A 20291-nucleotide genomic window follows, 5' to 3' on the forward strand; every position below is an offset into this window, starting at 1 on the left:
AGAACGTGACGTATTTCCCTTGCTCCAGCCTTCCAGTTTGTAATTTGTGTTTCTGTCGAGCCACGAGGGGGAGTAGTAGCAGGCTATTAATCATTAGCAACATAGCCTCTTTAGCAAACCAGCTTGAAAACACAACTTTACATTGAATTGCACGCAAAGTATGACCGTGCAATGCATAAATTGGTGACCGGATTAAAGCAGCAATGAAATCAAGTGTGTAAGAGGATTTAAAAACGACATTAAAACCTCCAACGTGGTACAAATACAAAGAAAATACATCTCAACCCCCATTAACTATGGGCGCAGCCATCTTCTTTACAAGTTGACCAGCTCTGCTCGCTCTACTTTGAAAGAGACGAGATACTACGACCAAAGGGGGGTTTGCCTCAGTGAAATGCCGCAAGAAAGCTGGGAGATTTGCGACTTTACCACTTCCAAATGGATAGCAGCATAATATTTAAACGGAACTAATAACCGCTGTCCTTAGTTCCGGCCGTGTACTTTTGGAGTTGCACAGCCCCAACTTAACGGATGTTGAGCGAATGTCAAAGATGGCGCTCCCCATGTAGACAGTAATGTCTTCATTATGTAGTGCATTGACTTGTGAATCGTAGACTGCCTCATTGGAACTGAATTTAATATTTATTTCTGGATTTTTTTATAACTATAAGTAAGGGTAGAGGACCTTGGCAGAGATCATGGCGGTTCTGGGCGACATAAGTCGAAGTGTTCGACTGCTGTTAGGTCAAATGCATCGCTGCAGGACGACTACTGCTGGGAGCAAATCTCTACTGTTGGGTAATAACATATTTCAGAGTTTACCTTTTGTCGTCTAAAGCGTTTTAATGCGTAAAGTATTAAATCAACAGATTGACAATAGGCTACGTTATGCTGGATCTATATATATATATATATATATATATATATATATATATATATATCACTTTTCATTTTGCCTGTCAGTTTATATGTCTCTGGTGGTATCTCTGTTGGAATGTGATCTCTTCTCGGATGGTTCACCTCAACCGATGGGTTCTCCCTCCAGCTCGGGGATTCGGCCAGGCAGCCCCGCAGTCCAAGCCGGTGGTCGATGACAACGAGGCGGTCAATCCGACGTTTGTCAACAGGAACCCACGCAACCTCGAGCAGATGGCCCTGGCAATGAAAGACAGGGGATGGGGTACGACCTGGCCCCATAGAGAGTTCTACCACAGGTGTGTACCGATTCAAATCTTGGCTGTTGTATCATTTTGCGATTGATGTGATCAGGGTCAAGAAACTAAGAATATATATGAATCAGGTTCAGGAAAATAAGAATATATATGAATCAACATTGACTAGCATTTCCCCTCACATCTAACTATAAATAACCTCAATACCTCTTTCTTTCTTTCTTTCTCCTTCTCCTCCTCCCTCCTCAGGTTAGTGTTCACCCGCTCCCAGCATCATGTGACGGCTGAGGTGTTGGCCTGCGACTCCCCCACCCCGGTGCTCTCCTGCTCCACCAAGGAGTGGGCGGTGAAGCGGGAGCTGGCCTCCACCCGCTGCGTCGCGGCCTGCCAGGCCGTGGGCGAGGTCCTGGCCGAGAGGTGCCACCGGGCGGGCATCAAGCGCATGGTGTACCGGGCCATCCCCTGGCAGTTCCGCTCAGACGCTGTGAGTATGACGCCGCAGACCCTGCGCTCTCAAACCGCTGCTTGGTTAAAGGGTTGGGGTTTGACCACCGAGGTGTGGGCAGGGTTGTGGGTAGGTCCATACGAGGCGCCCGCAGGCCTGTTCTAAAAAAATAGCACAACTCGTTCTTGAACGACTCTTTCCCACCTTTTTTAATTCATTGTTATTTATTGGGATAAATCATTAACATGATCAGTGTCTTCACATAGATGAGAATCATTAATAATATATAACTAAAGGCAAACTGAGCAAATTTGTTATTTCAGTGTATCAAACTGGGTGCCCTTTGTATGACTCAGTACCCATGAAGTAGCTCTCAGGTTCAAAAAGGTTGGTGACCCCTGCGTTAGCGATTCAGTCTAGATGAAAGCCGATCTCTCATCAGTCTTACACACATGTCTATGGAAGAAGAACATTTTTTACTTTATTGAAGTGTAGGTATTTGGTTTTTTTTCTCCACATTTCTTCTGTTTAATATAACAAATACAAATTCTCATCTCTGGGCGATTTAGAGTGAATGTAGCGTACACCACTTCTGGTGGCGGTTCGGAAATTGGTCGTCTACAGCTCACGTACCACAGTTTCCTCCTGCATAGACTGAGGGAAAACTCTGCAGTGCAATCTCAAAACCGTTTTCAACTTGTGAACGGGAGAGATAGAATATGCTGGTGTAACCATGGCCTGTGGTGAGCAGTCCAGAGGCGTGTTGTTAACCGGGTCCTGTGTCTTCCTCTGTGTGGTAGATCCAGTCCTTTAGGACGGCGCTGAAGGACGGAGGACTGGTCCTCAGTGAGCCCAGGAGGCAGTACATCGCACCCCGAGTCAAGGCCCCGTCAGGCCCCATGTGAATATTGAATATTGTTATTGCAAATCTGAATTAAAAGAATGGTTAACTTGTTGTTCTGCAATCTATTTCTGAAAGTAGCACGATGAGTCGGTCTACACTTAAACAAAGCAACGTGGAAAGTATGCAGTGTTGTTAATAAGTTATATCCTTTTGTAGTCTGGTATATTGATTAAAACAAAACGGCTGCTTAAAGTAGAATATTTTATTGGATCACTCGTAGAGCAAGTGTTGTAAACGGTAAAATATGCAATGTGCTGAGACATCGTGGGAGGTCATAGAAATACGTCTGATACAATTCATCATAACACAAGGTGACCATAGGCTCAGGGAATGGACATGGTGTGTGTGATTAAATAATAAAGTGCATGGTGTTTCATGCATGCCATGAAAACAGCAAGTTCTACGTCGGCCAGTGTGAACACCAAAGCATCATAAACCCGATCAGAGTGTAGGGGTGAAAAAGCACATCCATTAAATACACATCAGGACATAATCCTGAATGTATTCATTCCTCTTTCATTGAAGGAAGATACGAAAAAGGAAAATGACATGCCCCAGCATTGGTTCAGCATTTCTATATATATTTATATATGCATGTAATACTTTCAAAGTAGGAACAGCAAAACATCCCCCATTGCGAAGTACAAAATAGAACCATAATCACACACTTACTAACAGTCACCAACTTGTAGTGAATATATATCCTAAAAATAAATCCAAGAAAAAAAAAAGCCTTAATTTTCTTAAACTAAATTCATGTTTAAGGCACTTATAGATTTGTTGTTTTACAATGAAAAGAGTTGGTATGTTGGAAATTGGTATATTGGAATACATTGTTATTATGCACCCAGCTAAAATCTCCCATAAGTAAATACATAGAGTAAACTGTTACTCTCTTTACAAATCTCATCTACACTGGCAGCATAGAGCCTCAAACATGTTGAATGGAAAAATACTTTGAATTGCATATACATGCCTTTAGTTGGGAGGTATAGAACTATACTATGTGAGGTCCATGAGTGGACCAGGGGGGTATTCAAAGTAAATAACAGCAGAGAAAGGGATGCCACTGGATCTGAGGCGTGCATGAAATAAACAGAAATAATGTCTTGAATACATAAAAACCAATTTGGTGGCCAGTTGCGCTTTTAACGTCCCCAATACTGACCAGCTCACGATACAGCGAGCATATAAAAGGTATTCCCCAACGGAATGAAATGGATGCATAAAAAAAAAAGATTGGACCAATATTTTAAAAGAGTGACAATAAATTAGTGAGAGCGATAATGCAGCTGCGTTCAAATAGCTTGTCGAGAGAATACTTCAATCAGTCACGCTTCACAACCTCTGCCTACTTGGACATCAGGGTATTTGAGTGAATCCCTCGATCAACACTCTCCTTCTCTCTTCCGTTCAACCAATCACATGCTTTTCCCATCCGCATCCTGTATCCTCTTCTCTGATTGGCTGCGGGGCTCGGGGGAAACGTCCACACAGGCTCTCTGGTGAGTCAGGCCCTTCCGCGCCTGGCTCCGCCTCCGTTGCATCGGAGATCGCCGCGGGCTGCTGGGTAACTGAAAGAAAGAAATGAACATTAAACTTCCTCTCAAAGATCCCAATGCTATTCCAAATGAGCCCACCATGTTCTCCCTTCAGAAAGCATCCAATACCGACGTTTGTGTAAATGTTCACGGTGAGTTGACAGGAATATTCCAGCCAGAAAACAGATAAAATAAAAGGCCAATTGAATTCCTCTGGTCTATGCTAAGGCCTCACTGTGCCCTACTCTGTCGGTTACCTTGTCGTCGTCCAGCTCGCTGATGGACTGCATCAGAGAGAAGAGGTTCATCCTCCCGCTTCGGTTCAGGACCGTCTTGAAAAGAGTGGGGAAGAAACACAGGACGTGAACCCCGGGAACAGCGGGAGGTCTGAGGGGAGCGGGGCATTACAGCGGGAGGGGGGGGGGCCTGCTCACCTTGTCACTGTCCTGCACTGTGATCGTAGGATTGGGATTGGGAGTGGCAGCTGCTGGGGCAGGGGCTTCCATTAGCGAAGGCTCCTGATTGGTTGCAGGCTGATCCTCAAATACCTTTTTTTTTGGGGTTAGGAGTATAAAGAAAAGATGTATGATTTAATATTTAAAGACTTCAGACTACTTCAAGTATAATGTAACCGTAAAGACATTACTTTGTCAATGCCAACAATATCAGGTATCTCCTCCTCCTCCTCTTCTTCTTCGTCCTCATCAGTATCTTCCTCTTCAAAATCCTCCTCTCCCTCGTCCCCTTGGCTATCTCTTTCGTCTTCTGGTTCGTCCTCCTTGTGAAGTGACAAATTTCTCTGATCTCTTGACTTCCGCCGCCAGAGGGCGCTGTGGCGCTGCTGGCTGTAAAAAGATGCTTGCGCGTTAAGATTTGTCCGAAATAACTCGTTGAAATGGTAACGTGCACCTGCCATTGACCACGGCCTTAACACGAGCATTACAACACACTTTACCTAGTGAGAGTGGATGAGGAATTAAAAAGCAACATTTTAAAGGGTTTATATTTTTTTTTTTTTACTGGTTAACTTATATTCCTCCTGCTCCTCCACAAACAAACTAAAGAAAAAATCGAAAGTTAAAATAATAAAATAAAAAGGCCCCTCCCCAAAATGACCGCCACCACTCCCCATGACCTATTTCCCCGGGGCATGCGGCAGTGGGTCTGACCTGGCGTTCAGGATGCCGTTGTAGGTCTGCAGCTGCCGGGCGAAGCCGTCGTTGGGCCTGGTGATGGGCCGGCACTCCCGTACGTAGGCCTGCGCCTCGTCCACGGGCCAGCGCTGCTGCTTCATGGCGTAGGCGATGACTGTGGACGCTGAGCGGGACACGCCCATCTTACAGTGCACAAGCACCGCCTGCCCGCTCTTCCTGAAGGGATTAAGACGGAGAGAGGGAGTGAGAGCAATACAAATAACCCTGTCATATCACTAAAGACTGAAACTTAAGACAGAGAGAGTGAGAGTGAGAGCAATACAAATAAACCATAAGTCATATCACCAAAGACTAAAGACACTTAAGACAGACGTCATACGTAAATCTACACCTCGATCTCTCACTCAGCCCTGGGATTAAATAAACGCACACTGGCACGCAGTGAACCTTTTTAGATACCTTGGCACACCATTAATGTTTGCAGACGTCTGTGTCATAATAACTTAACAACAGGTGGAACCGGCTTAGATCACATTCCAAATTGTGCCTGAAGATCCTGTTCTGATCTCTGATCCGTAGCAGAGCGCCTGGTTCATAATGGTCACGAGTATACAGTATATGATGATATTGTCGTATATTACTCTGTCATGGCTGGGGAGACGAAGTGGTGATTTGTTATCTGGCCAATGGCTCACCAAAATGGCTCACCATGTCCTAGATTTAGTCTTTGATGGATTCAAATATCGAGGAGAGGTTCTACTCTAGCCACGACGACAAACCCTCCATCTTCTTGAAAGGCACGTCCTGCCCCAACCTCTGATTCATGAAAGACGTTCATAAAAATGCCGTCGGACCTCGGCTGAATAGGGCTTTTAAACAAGGGGCGGGGTTTGGATCCGAGGGGGCCCACTGAAGACAGCTTGAGGTTGTACTTTATAAAGCATGCTTCGTTGGAGCCTAGGATCGGCTGGCCCTCTCGGCCTCCCTCCCAACCTGACCGAAGGGTTTGCTCGCCCTCACCTGGCGGTGTTGATGAACTGGTAGGTGTCGGTCCAGTGGGGTAGCAGGTCGGTGGCCTCCACATCGTACACCCTGATGTTCATGTAGGTGAACGCCTCGGGGAAGAAGTTGTCGATCTCCCGAGTCACGTTGAGGATGTAGCCCACACTGCAACACACAGGCCACGTTAAAAAACACAGATCGGTCGTGTTCTGGTTGGATGTCCTCGAAAAACAACACGTGACCACCAGAAGTGTGTTCCCCAAACACCAGGGAGGACGAAAGGATCACTCACTTGTTTTTCTGCAGCTCCTCAAAGTTGGCAGCATTCCACTCTGAGCCCTGGAAAAAGCAAATCGAAGGGAAACAGAGGACAGTGTCTTAACCCCAGGGAGGGGAGGAGAAGGCCACAGTATTGCCGCTATCGCTGTACACACACACACACACGCACACACGCACACACGGCTCTGACGCAGGAGGAAGGAAGCCTCCAAGAAATAGGGGAAGTAGATCGCGAAACACCATGTTCCCTCAAGGCAGGGGAATGAGTGCATGAGTCGTCTAGAAACACACGCCTCCACAGCTGAAGAGAACATCAACAAGAACGCTCGTCGTTGTTGATGTTCTCTTCAGCGGTCGGCGGTTTCAAAGGACGTCTTTTTGGGCCCTCATTCCAATTAATACCAACCCCCAACATCTTCCCTCCCCTGGTAGAACCAAGGTGGGCAGTAACCCCTGTGGCTCCATCCCACCTCACCAGGTAAAGGTAGTCAAAGATCCGGGAGGGTTTGTCCATCTGGGCGAAGGTGACCATCATCTCATTGTCGATGTACTCCCTGTAGGCCATCATGTCCATGTTCATCCTGGTCTCCAGACCGGTCCGAACCTGGCGGCACAGAGACCAAAGGGTCCCACACTATCAGACCTTCCTCACGCAAAACGACCGTCCACTGTCTCAACATGACGGTGGGAAAATCCCAGAGCTTTTCTGCTCTAGCGAGACATCCTTCTGGAGCCCTACCTGCTCCTTAATGACAGGTGAAGCTACCGACTCAGGTGTTCAGGGGATAAGCCCCATGAGTTGGACTTGACAGATTAGCCTATTGTATCCATCCCCTACACAAAACCTCTGCTGAGGGATTTTGAAGGACTAACTGTACGTTCACACCAAAAGCTGTAAAAGATGCAAAATCGCAGAATAGCTCAAAACGCAACGCTCTCCAGAATATTTACAGCTCCTATCGCTCTTGCGATTTTACTTTTCCATTTAAAGGAGCCGTGCTTTTTGCCCGCATGCTTGTAGTTGAGGCAAGTGCTGCTGCTGATGCCGAGCCACAAAAACACAAGATAGTCATAAGGTCAACAGAAAAAGAATAATAAGCATAAATACGTGAAACACTGAATAACTACTTAATGGAGCGATTGCTTATATGCTAGATTATATCTTAGTTGATCGCTATCATGACTGTGTCCGTGTGCGTGTGTGTATTGTTTATTATGGAAAAGATCCGCTCAACAGGAGCATTTGTGCCAGGCAGACACACGGTAAACTGACAAATTAGAAATATTTTTTTGTGCGGTATCTCCCTGCTTCTGAATTGCACGCACATCTCCACCCACCACTCGTCCGCTGGTTTCCATCAGCATTCCACTGTGCGACCATCCCTTTTGCGTAATGCGGATTGCGTATGCCATCATACATTGTTGAAATCTTATGCCGGATGCTTTATTCCTTCTATGTGTTTTTTAGTGAATGATCGGGCTATAATAAGACCATGTTGGCTAAGCGATCGCTGCCAAATACGATGCCCTGCAATAGCCGCAATTATTCTCTCACGCACCATGATGAAGGAACAAATGTGTTGTCGGAACTAGGAACTAAAGTTCTCGCGTATGTTTACTTGGACCCACACCGGCCATAGACATCTACATTCCGATTGGCTGGCGGTCATTTACAGCCGAAACGCTACTAGCTCATTTGCATAGAGTTGAGCTGTTTTTCCACTCTCATTTACAGCTTTACAGCTTTAAAGCTATCGTTCAAGCGTATTAACGCTCCTATCGCTTTATCGCTCATGCGTAATAGAAAGTGAATGGGCGTTTATCGCTCAAAACGCTTTACAGGTTTTGGTGTGAATGCACAGCAAAGGACTGTCCACCAGCGGTGCCCCTCTCACCATCTTGGAGGTCAGGTTGTCCAGGTCCTCTGTCCTCATGATGTCCCGGAGGTGGTCCTTGATCTGGGCCTCGATGGAGGAGCGCTGGGAGAACCTGCTCACAGCAGGGGGACAGGAACCACGCTCAACATGGACACATAGCACAGGGCGCAGAGAGAGAGAGCGAGAGAGAGAGCGAGAGAGGGAGAGAGAGAGAGATGCTCAACATGGAGACACAGCATGGTGCACTGGGGAGAGAGAGCAAGAGAACGAGAGAGAGGACCATGTTCTACATAGACACACGGTGCCTATGTACGGTATACACGGTGGCTCTGCACATAGGTGCAGGGGGAGAGAGAGAGAGAGAGAGAGAGAGAGAGAGAGAGAGAGAGAGAGAGAGAGAGAGAGAGAGAGAGAGAGAGAGAGAGAGAGAGAGAGAGAGAGAGAGAGAGAGAGAGAGAGAGAGAGAGAGAGAGAGAGAGAGAGAGAGAGAGAGAGAGAGAGAGAGAGAGAGAGAAAAAATGACAAAAGAGGGAGACGGATCAGGACAAGGACAGAGAGAGGAGGATTCACTCACCCCTGTCCTTCGCTCTCCTTGCGCATCGACTGCAGGTCGTTCATGGCCTCCCACTCGTTGAGGCAGTTGCGGTCCGACTCCACGTAGCGCTGGTAGTGGGCGGCCCAGTCCAGCCCGCAGCCGGGGATCACCGCTCCCTTCACCGCCCGCTCACAGCAGCCGTGCAGGGCCTGAAGGACCGACCTGGGGAGGGGGGAGGGGGGGGGGGGAGACAGGGAGAGAGGAAGGGAGAGGGGAGAGGGGGACAGGGAGAGAGGGAGTGAGGGGGGGAGAGGGGGAGGGAGAGAGAGGGGGGGAGGGAGGGGAGAGAGGGGTGAGGGGGGAGAGGGGGAGAGAGAGAGGGGGAGAGCGGGGGAGAGATGGAGGGGGAGTGGGAGGGGAGAGAGGGGGTGAGCAGGAGAGGCGGAGAGACGGAGAGAGGGGGAGAGGGGGGAGGGAGGGAGAGAGAGGGGGAGGGGAGAGAGGGATGAAACATTTCTCTCATTTACATCAGTTTAAAATAGATTTAAACATAGACTGTAAAAGAATACACAGTGTGGCAGCCTGGCAGAAGACTATGGCCTAAACTCATTGATATTCAATCCTTGTTTACTTAAAAAAAAAAAAAATAACATGCAGATGAGTAAACAGATCCTAACCGAACGAAGAACGCTCGCTTTGTATTCAAAGAAATAGATCCCATTATTTTATCCCGATTTCGAACGGTGGGGGTATGGGTGTTCCGGGGATTTTACCGTCGCGAGCTACCGATGGGCCTTAAATAGGAACTACACGCAAGTTTTGTCTCCCAGGGCTTCACAAACATGTGGTCAGGGCTGCCTCTGCCACAAACAACGGTTTACAAAGTGGCACATAGCCGGAGGACCGTGAACAGAATGAACACGGTGCCTCATTCTGAACTCAACTTACAGACCGTTTACCACCATCACACAGGAATACAGGAAAGGCCAAAGGTCACAGCCCATATTCACAAGAGGACAGGACATAGGTCATAGCCCGGGACTACAGGAAAGGCCAAAGGTCATAGCCCATATTCACAAGAAGACAGGACATAGGTCATAGCCCGGGACTACAGGAAAGGCCAAAGGTCATAGCCCATATTCACTAGAGGATAGGACATAGGTCATAGCCCATATTCACTACAGAGTATGAAATAGGTCATAGGCCATATTCACTACAGGATAGGACAAAGGTCTTGTAGAGGAGGACTTAGTTGAGAGCGCCTGATGTAGCTCGGGGGGTGGGCATTGGTTGTGTGTCTACGTTGTGCGTGTTCCGGCCTGTGACTGTGACTCACCACATGGTCTGGATAGACACAGGCTTGAAGATTCTGGTCTCCTCTGCCGTGGTCACACTGAATCCGCTGGCAGAATAAAGAGATGGAGACGATAAGGAAAGAAGATCTGACATATCCGTTTCCCCAGAGTTGCGAGAAAGAGAATAAGGAAGTCGTTACACAACGTATCAACAAGAGAAGATAAAACCACAAACGCTAGTCGAAAGGCTGAGTAAACCCGTGGTTTTACGAAAGTCAAATGTTACGTTTTCTTTGTTAAAAGACAAACCCAGGACAAACTACAACTGAATTACTGAAGGCATGGCAGGGAAGGTGGAATGAATGTGTTACTGCAATTCGGGGAGGGGGGGGGGGGCTTTGGAAACTAATAAACAACAACCAAACAACACAGAGACCTAGGGTTTAAACGTGTTAGCTTGGGAGAGGCTGCGAGTGTCAGCTCTGCTGAGTCAGCGTGTGATGCAGAGTGTGAAAGTGTCCGTAGGCCTGTGAGGGACGTGGAAGTGTGACATGAGCCCGGCTCATCGCTGGGTGACGCGTTCTCCATACGAGCCGTTAGTCCGGTGACAGGATCAGTTCTCTTATCATTCAGTGGCTCCACGGTGTTGTTTCTGCGCTCAACGACTTTCAGTTCCAGCTTTGGAAATGCATCCTGTCCCTATTCCTCTACCCTCTGTTTTACATATTCACCCTCAAGAACTCAGACGCTGTTAGTTAAGCTCGCTCTAAGCCAAGGATAAATTTGAACTAAATAAGTAAATAAATAGATGCTTACACAAATAATTCATAATGAATTAAAAAATGTGAGATTGAACCTACAAATAATAATGACGCATTCACATAACCGATACAAACATACACTACATTCTGACAGTGTGTGTGTCCGTCAAACTCGCGTTGCCAAGCAACCGACATCACCGTTACCATGCCTCATGCCTAAAGTATGAGCCCTGCATACAAGGCAGAGCGCAGATCCAGTCTGTTATGAAACAACACACACACACACACACACACACACACACACACACACACACACACACACACACACACACACACACACACACACACACACACACACACACACACACACACACACACACTAGTCTACATGTTTACACAGCGCGCTGACCTGAGTGAGCAGACCAACGGCAGTTTACAGTAGAGACGATTCAACTCTATTAATACGAACATGACTCAAGCTTTTTGGCCGCGCTCCCGGATTACGATAGCCAGCCAGCAGTGGCTGCTGCCAGTTGCCTGCGCTGTGCGCTGGGACCACACCGATTGGGCTCCCAGCTCTCAGCCACCCAGCCGGAGCTCCTGACCGTGCAACAGGGGGGGGGGGGGGCCGGGGGCCGTCTTACCCGTCTCCGTCCAGGTAAACCTGGGTGTCGCTCCACACCGGCAGCACCAACCCGATGGTGCACTCGTCGCTGGAGGGTGGGGGCGGGAGAGGGGAGGGAGAAGAGAGAGAAGACGAAGAAGAGGAAGTGGAGAAGACGAGAGAGAGTTGGTTGGCTTTGAGCGTTTTAAAAGAATTTGTTTCCTAAAAAGGTAATCTCATTTTTAGCAGAGCACCACCGAAGCATAATGGTTCAAGATATAGACACAGAAAGACACAGAAAGACACACACACACACACACACACACACACACACACACACACACACACACACACACACACACACACACACACACACACACACACACACACACACACACACACACACACACACACACACTAACCTGTCTGCCTTGGGGAAGTCCATTCCCAGCAGGACGCTCTCATGTTTGTTACTACAGGTGGAGATCACTATCAGGTAGCGGACCCGTACCGGACTTGAAGACTCCAGCTGGACCGCCTGCAGGACAGCCAGACAGACAGACAGACAGTCAGACAGACAGACAGACACATCCAAAATGAGAGTAGAATAAATTACTATGAAAAACATTTCACTAAACTATGCAGCGAGAAAAAAAGGAAACGCTCGAACCACGCGGTTTGAATTGTAAACATGTCCTAGATGCGTCCCTCCCTGCAGGCAAACCAGCCTCACCCTGGCATCAAACCCAGATTACATTAACCCTCTCCTCAGCCAGCGTGGAACACCCGGACCAAGGTGCAACAGCGATGGGAGGAATATATCTTCATAAATATATAAGGGCCTCTAACGCCGTTTGAGACTTGAGCCGTGATTATGGGCTGTACAAATACCATTGATTTGAGACACTGTCAATATTGAATGGACGTTCAATTGAAGAATAGTAAGACCTAAGCACCGAGAGAATCCATACAATCGGATTGCATGAATCGTTCTATTGGTCAACCAAGACCCAGCCAACTCTTCACAAGCCAATCGGTAAGGACTGAAACAGGAAGAAGCCGTTATTGGTACATCATTTCTGACCTAGTGGATTATTAAACGCCGGAGTGGTGTATAATGCTAATAACACAGTTCCTAACAATGGGAGGATATGAGTCACTGCAATCTATGACGTTTTATGGATTAAAGTGGTTTCTTATCGACCTAATCAGCTGAAATGAAAACATTCTTCTGCGCCGCTCTGAGCAGAATGGTTCAGCGTTGTCAAGCATCTTCTTGTGGTCGATGGTTCCAGTCGTCGCCCGTCTGGTTTGAAGCCGACAGCAAAGTGCTCCTTTGGACGCACTCTGCGACACATCACACACAAGCCGCCATAACTGGAACACGACTAACGTATCGATGGCCGTACGTGGGAAAATGCCACCCACCAGTTTGACGGTGTCCTCGGGTCTGAGCAGCGAGACCATGGCCTGGAGGTGTCTGTGGCGCGTGTCTGGCGGCGGCCCCCCCTCCGGCTTGGGAGAGGGGCTGCGATCGGGCGAGAGACCCTCATTGGACCCCTCCCTCTCTCCCTCTTCCAGCAGAAGGACAACCCCCTTGACCCATGCGAAGCTCTCCCTGTAGGGGACAGCAAGACGGAAGCTCTTCAATCGGCCCGGATCATTTCTTTGGCACAAGTCGGTCACCGAGGCAGAGCCAATCCAACGGTTGGCGTTTAATTAAACGGCAAATCTACCTTTTCTGTAGATTTCCTCTCCTAGGGATGCTTTCATCCTTTTGAAAAACAAAAACACACACAAATATTACCAACTGCACAACTAAACAAGGCAATAGTATGACAACACAAAGCATTTTCCATTGTGGCAGTCCAATGTAGGTTTGTGTTTTTGTGGTCATGAGATACATATTTACACATTCCAATCATCTCCCTTCACTGACTCCTGGCAGTGGAAGGGTGGGCGGTTCTGTGTATGCATGTGTTACATAACTGTACAGAAATGTCATTCAGCAGTCATCTCTGAAGGAGTGACAGAGCTGGAATAACAAGGAGCTGTGTTAACACAACGTGGTTCAGGGACTAGGTAGTGCGACACGTTAAAGAAATGAGGATTAATGCAAACAAACTAACATGGAGTGCAGGAGAGGATGAAGAAGAAAGACGGAGAGAATGTGGATCGGGAACCAGCGACAGGGAGGAGAATAGAAGCTAAACTGTGGTGTAAAGGGTTTGAGAGAAACTTGAGACACCGGCATTACCTGTTATGCAACTGACATGTCCAGACAGAGTCAAGAAACAAAACAAAAAAAAGAGGGAAATAAGATGAGAAGCAGGCATAGGAAGATCACTGCAAGGGGTTGGGGGGGTTTACAAAAGGAGAGAAGAGTAGTTAACAAATGAGTTGACAGTAGGAAAGCATTACAGCTTTTTATTTTTATATCAGAGGGGAGAGGCGGGCCAGTTTACAAACGGGGAATGCTTCTTAGTTTTTACCTCACATGGCCACAGCACAACTCATAGCTAGGAGGCAACTAAAGTTTAATCATTGAGCTGTTTTTAATCAAGCGAAAGGGAAAGAATGACATGTGAAACAAGAAAAGATAAACACGACAGATAAAGCCATAGACAAAGGTTGATGAGATTGTGGAGCATTGGCCTACGTGTCAATGTAAGGCTGAGATATGGACTACCCGTTTATAGGTGAGAATCGGGTGTCTACTGTCTATATAAATTAGCTTAGGCATTGTTCATGTTCCACGATAATAGACATAACAGAGCGCTATTCAATTGCAGCATTCCTGCTTTTCCACGAGCCAAACAGTGCAGCTATGCAACAAACAGTTACATCGCCTGCGGGGGAAGATTGTTTTTTCATGAGGCAAGCCTAATGGGTTCTGCATGAATGGTCTAATTCAGGCAGTTTGTGTGTCTACAGCACAGTGTGGCATAAGATGTGCAGTCAAGGCACACAGTAAACCAAACCCTATTCAATAATGACTGTATTGCTGTGTGCGGCTTGAGGCGCCATGGAGAGCAGGCTATACTTACAGGCGCGGTGGAGACAGAAGGTGTTCTGTGCAGGGTGAGAAGAGCCATTCCACAGCACAGAGACGCTCAACACCAGCCTGTCCAGTTTGGACTATGGTTCTCGAAATGGGACGCGAGACCCAAGGAGCCGTCGGGAGAACCGTGTCCCCGGCAGAGCGTGTTGCAGGCGGGCGTGTCAGCTCTCAGATATTTGGTTCTTTCTGAAGTAACAGTGGACGATGGCAAGGGGGGGGCACCGGGGTGAGAAACGCAATTAAAAAGCCCAATCACAACATCGCTGCAATACCCACCCAGCCACCTAATAAAGACAGGAAAACACGAGTTGCTTGCGAAATCAATTGAATTTAAAACAATGCGCTCCTATGCCTGGGAAGGAAAACGTCTCCCGAGGAGGCAGGGATTACCTTCTAGTGTTCTTCCCACGCAGGAATGTTCTGCCACAGCGATCTGCAAAACTGGGATCAAATTGTAAAACGTATGAATCCTTTGTCCGATCGTGTGTTGCTTTCATCAACGACGTCTTTAGAAGGTGATCTCGACGGATAAGTCCAGCAGAACCACTGAACGGAAGACGCGGCGAAGGCTTTCACCAAGTTGAGACTCCTATGAGCGTCGAGGAACCTGGGTTCTGACGCCTAGCGTCCACCACGGCCATGCAACCAGGAAGAGAGGCACACGGAGAAAAGTAAACATGACCTTAAGGAACGACGTAAAAAAAACACAGTAAATGAATGCCTGCCACCGAATTGAAATAAACTACAAAATGCATACAAATATAGGTCTACACCCAATTGCAATAACTCATGTTTGGCAAATATTAACATTGACCAATTTACATTTATATTTCTTTATCCATGTTTTGACATCGTCCTCTTTTTTAAGAAGAGAGTCGGAGAATATATGCATTTATTCTTCATTTTATTATTTTTGCTGCATTCCACGGAATGACGGCTCACGCGCATGCGCATTGTAGCCTGACCTGACATGTCTGTGTGTGCGTAGTAGTCGTCCGACTTGCTCCAACTTACCACCCATTGACATCTGTCCTGCACTCTTATCCTCTATTAAACATTTACCCAGCTCCTCGTGGTAAGGGGACTGCGGCAGCGGTGCTGTCCTGCTCAGTTTCTGGATGCAAGCTGTGCAGAAACTCATGAAGGTCTTCATAACACGACGCATCCCCCCAGAAGGGGCGAAGCTACTGTCCCAGGCCGGAGTGTAGGTTTGCGTTATTATTATTATTATTATTCCAAATGTTACCCTGACAGGTGTACTGTTTTTTACTGTCTGTTACATAGATTACATTTGTCGGACGGATCTCTTCCACCATGTGCAGTTGTCAAGTTTAGGACTTGACTTCATTGAAAAGAACCGTCCACTTCGTATTCAATATATTACAATACTTAGTTTACATTGACTTGTTTCAATGAACCATGGTCAATGGTGGGAGCTGTTAGAGTATTAATTTCTTAATTTCTTCGTTACAATCTCTTTTTAAAAAGGGTCTTACCTAACAAACTTGCCACAGTTGGTCCTCCTGGCCAAAGGACGGGGGTCAGACTGGAGCCGCATGCCGCTCTCCCACCCCTCTGCAGCGGCATATAGCTACTCTGCAACCCATAGCTTCTTATCTGGTGTTTTTATTACTGTACTATACCATATGCTTTGATTGCTATTGGGTGAATAGATACTTCTAAATATTTGAATGAAATTAAGCTCTGGTCTTTAATGCATGCTTTTCTATTCTTCTAAGTCTATGTGCCTGTCCGCTCTGCCATCAGATATGAGGTGGCCCAATGGGACTCCGATGAACCAGTGCCCAGGGCAGAGCTTCTGAAGGGGGTGGAAGGAGCTCACGGAATTCTGTGTTTACTCTCAGACAAGATCGATGCAGAGCTCCTGGATGCTGCAGGTACACGTCACTAGAGTCTGGTTGTAGCCCACAAGAGCCCCTCTGTTGTCCCCTATATGTTCAGAGTTCACCTAGACTCTGCATAGCCACACCCTCCTACCCCTCTTAAGCACTCGGTGTATGTTGCACGTCTTGACACTTAATGTAGGACTTATTGTAGGTTGTACGTCCTGGCACTTAATGTACGCACTTATCTGTGTACTTAGTTATAGTAGTTAGTTGTGTGAGGCTTATCCTAGCTATCTTTGTGTTGTACGGGAATGGGTCAACCTAGCGATTGTAAGTGCTTGGCACTTGGTTCTATGAACATCCTAACTGTACCGACAGAGATGTATTGTTTCTCCTTCTTCTGACAAATGTGCTTGGTGCAAGTAAATGTAAATATGAGTCTCTGATACATTCTCTCTCTTATTGTCGATTCCCCTTGCAGGGCCCAACCTGAAGGTGATCAGCACCCTCTCTGTGGGCTTCGACCACATGGCCATGGACGAGATAAAGAAGCGGTGAGTGTAACGATTGCTAACCTAACACGCTAGCTCGGGGAAGTGCAGTGTAGCCAACTAGCAACAACTAGCTGTGTCGTGCGTTTGTTTTCGGGCGGCATGTGGCTCAGGAGATAAAGCGGGTTGGCTGGTAACTGGAAGGTTGCTGGTTCGATTCCCGGCTGCTCCTAGGTTGGGGTCAAGGTGTCCCTGAGCAAGGCACCTGACCCTGACTGCTCCCGACGAGCTGGGCTGTATCCTCGCATGGCTGACCCCGCCCTCGGTGTGTGAACGTGTGCATGAATGAGTGAATGTTAGGCAATATTGTATAGCGTATTGAGTGGCCACTGGTTAGATGAGCGCTCTATAAACACAGTCCCTCTGCCATTCACCACAGCGGGATACGTGTCGGATACACACCGGACGTCCTGACGGACGCCACCGCGGAGCTCACCGTGGCGCTGCTGCTGGCGGCCGCCAGAAGGCTCCCGGAGGGCGTGGAGGAAGTCAAGAAGTCAGTGTGCACATCCGGCGCTGTCTCTGCTTATCGTTTGATTACGCACACGCACTTGGTTTTGATTGGTTTGTGAGTTTGCATTGCAAATGTGGATGATATTTGCAAGGGGATCCACTTTGTTGTATTTATAGGTGTGTGTGTGGTGTGTGGTGTGTGTGTGTGTGTGTGTGTGTGTGTGTGTGTGTGTGTGTGTGTGTGGTTGTGTTCTCAGTGGTGGCTGGAGCTCCTGGAAGCCTCTGTGGCTGTGCGGCTACGGTCTGTCTGGCAGCACCGTGGGGGTCGTCGGACTGGGACGCATAGGTGCTGGTGCCTCCTCTTGCTTCCTCTGACCAAAGAGATATTTCTTCAGGTGCTGAGGGAGTTAGTTTGATTCCCAGACTGATGGTTCTGAGTTTGAAACCCAGTGTCCACGGTCTGCCAGTAGACAGAAGTACGACCAGTAGTCTCACAAATCAGATTTTAGATTAGACTTTTACAGTGCGATGGCAGGGAAGCGCAAACTAGGGTGAAAGGGGCGTTTCACTTTCTCTTGCTTCAAATTTGTTTAAGCCAATGTTGCCGGGCGGGGATCTGTAGACGGAGGTTATCCGGAACGAATGACTGGAGGAACAACAACAACAACAACAACAACAACAACAGCAACACCTGATATGGCTGAACATTAACCTCGGATCCATTTGAGGACTTATAACTCTAAAGATAACATTGTGCTATTCTAAATTCAGTATGAGTTCAGTGTTTTGAAACGCTATGCTAGGCGGTATTTGCGTTTCGTATCAGCCTTACTTTTTTTGCACACAAAAACCCATAAGGTTGTTTGTATTTTTGAAATTACTATTCGACCAAAAGCACCATATAAACAAAACCATGTAGAGAACCGTAGCTTGCCAGTACATTTCATCATTGTATACCATACAACATTTACAACATAATTGATAACAGAGGTGTGTGTAACGGACAGAAAGCCTGGTGAATCAGGTCTAGGTTTACCCTTTTGTTGGTCCCTGAAAACCTTCCTGGTGTGTGTATGTTCTCAGGCTTGGCGATCGCCAAGAGACTGAAGGCCTTCGGGGTGAAGCGTACACTCTATTCTGGAAGAACGGCCAAGGCCTACGCAGGCGAGGTCGGCGGAGAGTTCGGTAAGAAAATAAAGATGCAAAGGCCCGCTTTTTGAATAGGTTAAAAACATGGACCATTTGAAGAGATAAAACAAAGGTGGCTAAAGGCATTAGGAATGACTAATTTGAGTCCCTTCTCTCCACCTCTCCTTGCTCCGCAGTACCACTGGACACCCTGGTCGCTGAGAGTGACTTCGTGGTCGTGTCCTGTTCCCTCACACCCGACACCAAGGGCATGTGCGACCAGGCCTTCTTCAACAAGATGAAGAAGACGGCCGTCTTCGTCAACTCCAGCAGGCAAGGGCGTCACCTCGAGAGGGTTAAACGTATAGACCACTGAAACTGCAACATTCAGTGTATTGTGTGGGCAAAATGCTCCTCAAAAAGAGACAGAATGTTTCTTTCTGTGCATTTGCCTCACGTTGTCCTTGATATATGATAGCCTTTGCCAGCAAGTAATTGTTCCATCCGTGTGGAGGTGCTGTAATGATCACAACCCTAAGTCTCCCTGTTGTGTGTTGCAGAGGAACTGTGGTGAACCAGGAGGACCTGTACCAGGCTCTGAGCACCGGCCAGATCGCCGCGGCCGGTCTGGACGTCACCACGCCTGAGCCCCTGCCAACCGACCACCCGCTGCTCACGCTCAAAAACTGTGGTGAGCAAATATCAGTAGCACAAACAGAAAATGACCTCTTTTCGGTGAATATTTCTGTTTGTTTTTCCATAATGATCAACCCATGTTTCTCTGACTGTCTTTCTTTCTTTCTTTCTTTCTTTCTTTCTTTCTTTCTTTCTTTCTTTCTTTCTTTCTTTCTTTCTTTCTTTCTTTCTTTCTCCGTCTCTCTTACTGTCCCTCTCTTTCTGTCTCTCTTCCTTTGTCTTTCTTTCTTTCTTTCTTTCTTTCTTTCTTTCTTTCTTTCTTTCTTTCTTTCTTTCTTTCTTTCTTTCTTTCTTTCTTTCTTTCTCTTTCTCTTTTTCTCTCTCGCAGTGGTTCTGCCTCACATTGGCAGCGCCACGTACTCCACCAGAGGCGTGATGGCCGAACTGTCCGCTCAGAACCTACTGGGAGGCCTGCAGGGCACTGACATGCCTAGCGAGCTGACCTTCTGAGGAGCAGAACCGCTCGCCTCAACTGCGCCCTCTTCAGGCCTTCAAGAGTAATGTCAGTCCTGAGCAAAACGGTGCCATAAGATTCAATAGGAGTTTCATAGTGAAAACAATAATACGAGGAGAACCGAGAATTGCTGCTAGGATACGGTTAATGATTCATCTTTTTAGATAGTCCTTTTAGTACCCTAAAGACCTTTGTAATTACTAACCGATATAAACAATACAATTCAGACTGTGAGGAGTAAATGCAGAATATTGGTTTAGGATATTTGGAAATGCAGTATACTTTGGAGAAAACTTCCCAGGACTCCTACAACGCACTTACCTGTTATGTTTTTCTTCAAAACATTTATCCATTTTTCCATATGCAAGAGGATGGAATTAAATTTGACTTCAAATTAAATGTTCTTTCTTTTTTCAACTGCAAAATTGTGGGGTACCTACTACATACATATTTGTCTGTTGTCTACCATTTTAAATCTTCCCACACTTACTAAAATGGATTTGAGGTATTTATAGTGGCAAACTATATATCT

General features: G+C 47.1%; 3 protein-coding genes across 3 annotated transcripts; 2 read left to right on the forward strand and 1 right to left on the reverse strand.

Annotated features, from left to right (window-relative positions):
• The first annotated feature begins 490 nt into the window (after positions 1 to 490).
• Positions 491 to 2834, forward strand: mrpl18 (mitochondrial ribosomal protein L18). Its single transcript, XM_056599807.1, has 4 exons — positions 491 to 798; positions 1046 to 1214; positions 1422 to 1656; positions 2418 to 2834. The coding sequence occupies exons 1-4, from the start codon at positions 699 to 701 to the stop codon at positions 2520 to 2522; spliced, it is 609 nt and encodes a 202-aa protein (XP_056455782.1). The 5' UTR covers positions 491 to 698; the 3' UTR covers positions 2523 to 2834.
• si:ch211-203d1.3 (protein phosphatase Slingshot homolog 3) lies at positions 2301 to 15339 on the reverse strand. The gene is made up of 17 exons (XM_056599805.1): positions 15021 to 15339; positions 14617 to 14816; positions 13306 to 13343; positions 12998 to 13187; positions 11992 to 12107; positions 11610 to 11678; positions 10246 to 10311; positions 8949 to 9131; positions 8393 to 8486; positions 6973 to 7101; positions 6511 to 6557; positions 6237 to 6383; positions 5232 to 5432; positions 4709 to 4907; positions 4497 to 4610; positions 4320 to 4394; positions 2301 to 4095 (listed from the first exon to the last, which is right to left on the reverse strand). The coding sequence occupies exons 2-17, from the start codon at positions 14662 to 14664 to the stop codon at positions 3943 to 3945; spliced, it is 1869 nt and encodes a 622-aa protein (XP_056455780.1). The 5' UTR covers positions 14665 to 14816; positions 15021 to 15339; the 3' UTR covers positions 2301 to 3942.
• A 234-nt stretch (positions 15340 to 15573) lies between these two features.
• grhpra (glyoxylate reductase/hydroxypyruvate reductase a) lies at positions 15574 to 20175 on the forward strand. Its single transcript, XM_056599806.1, has 9 exons — positions 15574 to 15834; positions 16398 to 16528; positions 16959 to 17031; positions 17408 to 17524; positions 17739 to 17827; positions 18565 to 18666; positions 18807 to 18942; positions 19170 to 19300; positions 19634 to 20175. Exons 1-9 carry the CDS (start codon positions 15749 to 15751, stop codon positions 19753 to 19755), a joined length of 987 nt encoding a protein of 328 aa, XP_056455781.1. The 5' UTR covers positions 15574 to 15748; the 3' UTR covers positions 19756 to 20175.
• The last annotated feature ends 116 nt before the right edge of the window (positions 20176 to 20291 follow it).

Source organism: Gadus chalcogrammus, chromosome 10, assembly GCF_026213295.1.
Source record: "Gadus chalcogrammus isolate NIFS_2021 chromosome 10, NIFS_Gcha_1.0, whole genome shotgun sequence".
NCBI classification, from domain to species: Eukaryota; Metazoa; Chordata; class Actinopteri; order Gadiformes; family Gadidae; genus Gadus; species Gadus chalcogrammus.